The following is a 6,286-nucleotide window of genomic DNA, read 5'->3' on the forward strand; positions in this document are numbered from 1 at the left end:
AGTATCATTTGGTCTAGGGACGACATTATAGAGACCCAAGTCCTTAACCGTCGCCCCTCTTCATAGACACAATCCATACATCATTTTATTTTTCCTTCTTAACTGTTTCAATAACGTCTTTGTCTAGAGTACATTTACACAGCAAGTTTTAGTCTTTGTTTTAGGGTATATTCACACAGTATCACTATTATTGTACGCCTATTTAGGCCTATACTCTTGAGTGAATAACGCTTGTCCCCAATAACGTGTTTTTAGCTTGTAATTTATGTTGTAATCCAATTTTTTTATGTTTTCGTACAAAAATACGAACATTTGAGTATTGTTGCTTCTGTATATTGTGTTCGAATAAGTAAAATGTTGACAAAGTGAGTCGAATTGTCGACAGCAAGTTAAAGATAATCCCATACTCATGTGGCATGATTAGGCATTCTTACATTTCACAGAAACTATAAAAAAAATAGTTGAAAATAAATAAAACTAGAGAGGTAACTGACACATAACTAAATATCACTTCCGATTCTTCAAAAAGTAAATGGTTATTCGTTTTTTTATTCTTGTAGAAGTAATATAATTTCTTGTATAAGTAACATAACAATAGTTAAGTCAGATACAATAACACTGTTATTTTGACTCAGCTTTGCAATTTCATAACGAAAATAAGTGCATAACAAAGAATAACAACAACCAATATACAAACACGTAATTTTTTTATTAGGGCCCGGGTTGAAGATGTCATAGAGGAACCGTTGTTTTGTTATACTCGTGATTTACAATAGCCCTATTTATGCGCGCTCCTTTAAATTGTTATGTGGTTGCGCACGTCGTCCTACTTAAACACAACGTAAGGACAACGTAAACGTACACTTCAATTCATTTGACCAATCACAACACCATGTATCACTCACTAACTACCGTATCTGTCGCGTGGGATTGGTCAACTCACTTTGCGTTTTACGTCCAAGTGGGAACTAAGCTTAAAACTCCAATTCATTATAGGCCTACACTGCCACACTATCTATCACTTACTTCATCATTAGGGCCAAAAACGAAAGATATTGTTTTTGGAGGTGAATGGCCTTCTTCTTCTGAGGCCTATATTGTTATGCTGGGTCTGCCTGTTTCTGTTCTGTTTCTAATTATTTGTTATGTCTTTAAACACAGGAAGTATTGTTTGGGAAAATGGTCCTGCCTGGAAAGCTAGAAGACGATGGATTATCAGTGCATTGCGCCATTTTGGAATGGGAAAACGAAGCATGGAAGTTCAGATAAATAGAGAGGCAACTACGTTTTGCCAAGAAGCCGCTGAGTACAAATCGAAACCATTTGATCCTGAGCATATTGTCAACTGTGCTGTCACCAATATAATATGCTCTATTGCGTTTGGAAGACGTTATGAATACCAAGACCCTGAATTTGTCGAGTTATTGAAAAATTTACTTGCTTTCTTCCGACAGTGCAATATAAAGAGCATCGAAATGCACCTCCCATTCATAATGTCATTTCCTATGTTTAAATACAAGACCCTTTCGGCCAAACATATCGTTGAGTTTACCAAGAAGCAGGTAAAACAACATGTAGAAACATTTGATCTTGAAAACATTAGGGACGTAACAGACAGGCTGTTAGCGGAGCGAGAGACCTGTAGTGATGACGAAAAAGCGTTCTTTGACCCAGACGTTATGTGCTCATCCATAACGACGATATTTTTAGCAGGAGCTGAGACGACTTCCAGCACACTGAAATGGTTCATTTTATTCATGGCTGCTTATCAGAATGTACAAGCTAAAGTATGTATCAACTTGATGTACAATAAACCAATGTGCTTGTGTAGGCCTACTTACTTGGTTTGTAATTCTAAATAATGAGAGTTGTAGGCCTACTGTCCACAGTTAACCAAATATTTCGAAAATTGTATACTGGTGAATAAAGACTAGTAAAGTTAAACTTGCGGCCCACCATGCGTTTCTTCTTTTCCTCCAGTAAGACGATTTTAACATAAAGACGGAAACGTCAAGATATTCTAAGCCATACTTTTTTTTTCTTTTTGGAAACACACCAGAAAATCTAACTGCCATTGATTTGACATTTGATATTTGCGTTCATGCGTGTCTAGCACATTACAAATTAAATCAAAAACAGTATTCTTTTCATTCTAACATACTCAGTTCGCAAACAAGTACAATGCAGTGACAAGTAACATTAAGTGGTACTCAAATTTACAACATCGTGACCTGACATAACATACCCTCCGGTACCAGTACTGAACAATTGGAATCTCTTGCCACGTATTATTTTAATGTATGCATTCCATAACCATTATTAAAAGTTAATCTGCACACTGAAGAGAATACTGGCGCATTCAATACAAAAAAAGTGAGCTAAATAAAAGCTTGTAACATGTGTTCCTAAAGAAATTCCTTATGGGAAATAATAATGTTAGATATGATCGCTTTCAGGTACATGAGGAAATTGATCGTGTGTTAGAGGGTAGAAGCCCAACGATGACAGATCGACAACTCTTGCCATATTTAGAAGCTACCACTTATGAGGTGCAAAGGTTGGGCAACGTATTAGGCACTACAATCCCTCATGGAACAGCAGAAGAGTGCACTATAAAAGGATACAAAATTCCAAAAGGAACCACCATACTCTTGAATCTTTATAGAATTCACAGAGATCCAAAATATTGGGATGACCCTTTGTTGTTTAACCCTTTACGGTTTTTTAAAGAGGATAGTCAGACAGTACACAAGCCAGAATCGTTCATGCCGTTTGGAATAGGTTTGTATATAGCTGTTTTATTGTTTTGCTTTATTGTACACTTTTAAAATAGGTGTCAAGTATAAATGTAGAGGGCCTAACCTAAATTATGGTTCTTGATTTGTCTTCAATAGTGCTAATATTGTATGCAAACTTTTTCCCATCGTGTAAAAACAGAAGCATCAATAAATACATGGTTCATAATCGCAGGATAGCAATACGTAACCCTGATAACGAAAACCTACATTTTAAAATGACAAAAACTGGCATTGTTTGGTTCGAATCAAACTCAGCTTTTGCTACAGTACCAACTATTGCCATGTCCATGCGTCATACGTCTCTAATAACTACAGGCGTATGAAAAACCCAAGGAAATAACAATGACGCCTTTGAGCTATTTATTCATTCATATGTATAAAATTATAAAATATTGTTTACATGATATACCTATATTATTATTATTTTTTGTATATATGTGTATATATATATATAAACACAGCAGGCAAAGAACATTAATTCTAAACCGCCCGGTGATATACTGAAATGTAATTAATTAATTTGAAAGGATAAAGATGAGGAAATTTGTGAGAATGAGAAAAAGTCGCCCCAAACGAGACTCGAACTCGGACCGTCTGCTTGATATGCAGTTGCCCTAACCATTGTGTGTATATATATCTATATATCTATATTTTATCCTGTAATTGGTGTATGTTGGATGTGAAAGAATAAAATGCACAAAAAAATAACATAATATTATTGATACATATTTGCTTATCTTTCTATATCATTATTTTATTTTATAGGAAGAAGAGCCTGTCTTGGTGAAAATTTGGCTAAAATGGAGATATTTATTTTCATGGTAAACTTCTTTCAAAAGTTTAAAGTTGAAATACCAGCAGGCCATCCACAGCCTGACGTTGAACCTGAGATTGGACTTACATTCAGTCCAAAACCATTTCAAGTATGCGTCAATGCACGTGGATAGAAAATGAAAGAATAAACGGCTTTGCAATAACGTTGAAAAACAGATTACAATAGCCGGGATAATAGCATTCTTTTATTGCACAAATAAAAATTTTTCTATGAAATTATGCATAGTTTAATATAACAGAGCCGAGTGCCTTTTTGTGTGGTTCCGGTAGCGAGTAAAAGTACGACAATCCCGCCATTTTCGGTTTGTTTAGCTTCAGTTTGTAAATTGCAATGGTGTCCAAATAGATGAAATTTGCATATGTTTTATGCTGAAATTTTTTTTTAAACATTTAATAAGCAGGGAGACAGCGAGGAGAAATTGAATTTACCTTGTAATAAATAATCAATTCATTGCACTTATCATAAAAAAAACCTACCCTTCCTCAATTTTAGATCTTCTTTTATACCTTATTCGGGCGATCGGTTTCGCCCCGGATTTAGTACACATCTAACACATTTTTAAGACTTAGTAAAATAATGTATTACTTTAAAATTCACCTGTTTGATCATGGATGTATATGTCCACATGGTTTAATTATGTAAATAGTCGATTCTTAACAAGCATTATTAGCTCTTGTTTTTTAATAATGTTAATCTGCATAGAGTAAGCCGAGGCACAACCAGGACAACACGTCACAACGTTAGAATAAAGAATTAGCAGGGAAGAGTGATTTTACTCTTCCCTGCCATTATAGGTACGATGATGTAGGCATGAACAGCATGTAAGTATCCGGCATAATTGATGTAATTACTTTTGATTTTTCTAATTATTATTTCTCCTTTTTTACAATTGTAATCGTTGTTGGAGTTTGAATTGTAAATATCTCTATATTTTATAATTCTTTGTTTTTTTTTGTCTGATAGGCACCATAAAATCAGCTTACGCTGACTGGGTAACCCTCTTGAAATAATGGTGAAATTAATAAAGAAATAATTGTCCTTAAGGAACCGTAGTTGTGTATGTCTTTGTTTTACCATATTATTTAAACCGTGTCTGTGATCTAAGCGGCACCTCAATGGTTTTTATTGAGCACCACCAGTACATAAATCCATTTGATATGTGTACAGTACTTTGTAAAACATTTATTTAGTATCTAGTTACAAAACATGTCTTGTGGTAAATACCTATTGAAATGGGCGAAACACTAGTACAATGAAAGCTGTCGACCCCTTTGTTATCTAAATAAATTACAGTGTATATATTGAAGGCTTGGTTTACACTATTAGGCCTAAAATGCATGTGATTCTAAGTAAACTTATGACAATAGACTTTGCGGCGGGGCTGTTTCATGTCATAAATTTAGAAAGATTTAGGTTTTTTACTCTCACCCATTTAATTTTGGGATTAAAAAATGTAAATAGAAGGTGACGACTTTTCCCAAATGTTCTTCCTTTTCTATTTTCCATCTACAAGCATGGAAGAGTGAGATTAAAATGATCTCACTTTTTCCTGATACAATTTTATAGGCCTATACTTTGTAAAATGGCAATGTTAAAAATGACCCAACAACCCAAAGTTTCCAAATTGACTCCATTTAATATATGGAGGTGTAAATGTAGTTCTAATATGGCACCTCACGTCACTCAGATGAAAATAAGCGCAACTGAGCAGTTGTTTGAAGGAGTGGAGACCATCATACGAATGAATAGGCGAAAAGTGTTTTTGTTGGTAAGTTATTATTTTTAATATTCCGTGTTACGAAACGCGACAAGTAGCCTACCTTATAGCTACTCCCATTTTGTCATTCTTTAAAATCAATAGAATAACATAATAGAAAAAGAAAATAATCCTTATTTTATAAAGATCTGTTAAAGGTTCACTGAAGCGAATATTATTTTAATTTTTTAGATATTGTTCACAATCACTCACCCATACCTATTTAAAGTTGAATGTATAAGTTGAAAATACTTGTGGTGATCGGTAGGAGTCTATTGGTGTATCGTGCTATCCAGGTGTAGTAACGAAAATGTTGCAAATCATGTTAGTGAGATTATTAATTCCCCTTTTTGGACTTATCACTCTTGGACATTCCCAAAGTGAGTATTGTATTATTTCATCAAAATTTATTTTATCGCTATTATTTAATTATTAGTAAACCTGAGCGTATGAAAGCGACATACTGGACCCCTATTAGGGCCCTTGTCTCCTCCAGCCTAGAGCTTGGTTCTCACTTGGGCGCAATGACGAGGCACAACGCAGGTGACTTTACAAAGCGATAGTTGGGATGATCCGTCGCTTGTGATTGGTCAAAGTACTTGCGTTGCGCGTCCTTTCGTTGCGTCCTGATGGGGGAACATCATGTTTAAGACCGCTTGTTTAGCTCGCAAAGAGCATACTTCCCATCCCAAACTCGTACATACGACGTTTACCCAGTTCCAGTTCTATGTCGTTTTCGTAGTCGCTTCAAATTTGAGAACGCGCGATAAATTGGAATGAAATTTTACACAAGTAGGCCTATACATGATTCAATACATTTGAAATTAGAATGCCAAAAGTAATTTAATGGCAGTACCTATAAACAAAAAAAATAGGAACCAGGGAGATCTTCATTAT

At 34.9% G+C, this 6,286-nt stretch overlaps 1 protein-coding gene across 1 annotated transcript; it reads left to right on the forward strand.

Annotated features, from left to right (window-relative positions):
* The first annotated feature begins 1,111 nt into the window (after positions 1 to 1,111).
* Positions 1,112 to 4,556, forward strand: LOC140057751 (cytochrome P450 2U1-like). The gene is made up of 3 exons (XM_072103476.1): positions 1,112 to 1,787; positions 2,457 to 2,781; positions 3,564 to 4,556. Exons 1-3 carry the CDS (start codon positions 1,146 to 1,148, stop codon positions 3,743 to 3,745), a joined length of 1,149 nt encoding a protein of 382 aa, XP_071959577.1. The 5' UTR covers positions 1,112 to 1,145; the 3' UTR covers positions 3,746 to 4,556.
* The last annotated feature ends 1,730 nt before the right edge of the window (positions 4,557 to 6,286 follow it).

Source organism: Antedon mediterranea, chromosome 1, assembly GCF_964355755.1.
Source record: "Antedon mediterranea chromosome 1, ecAntMedi1.1, whole genome shotgun sequence".
In the NCBI taxonomy this organism is placed as follows: Eukaryota; Metazoa; Echinodermata; class Crinoidea; order Comatulida; family Antedonidae; genus Antedon; species Antedon mediterranea.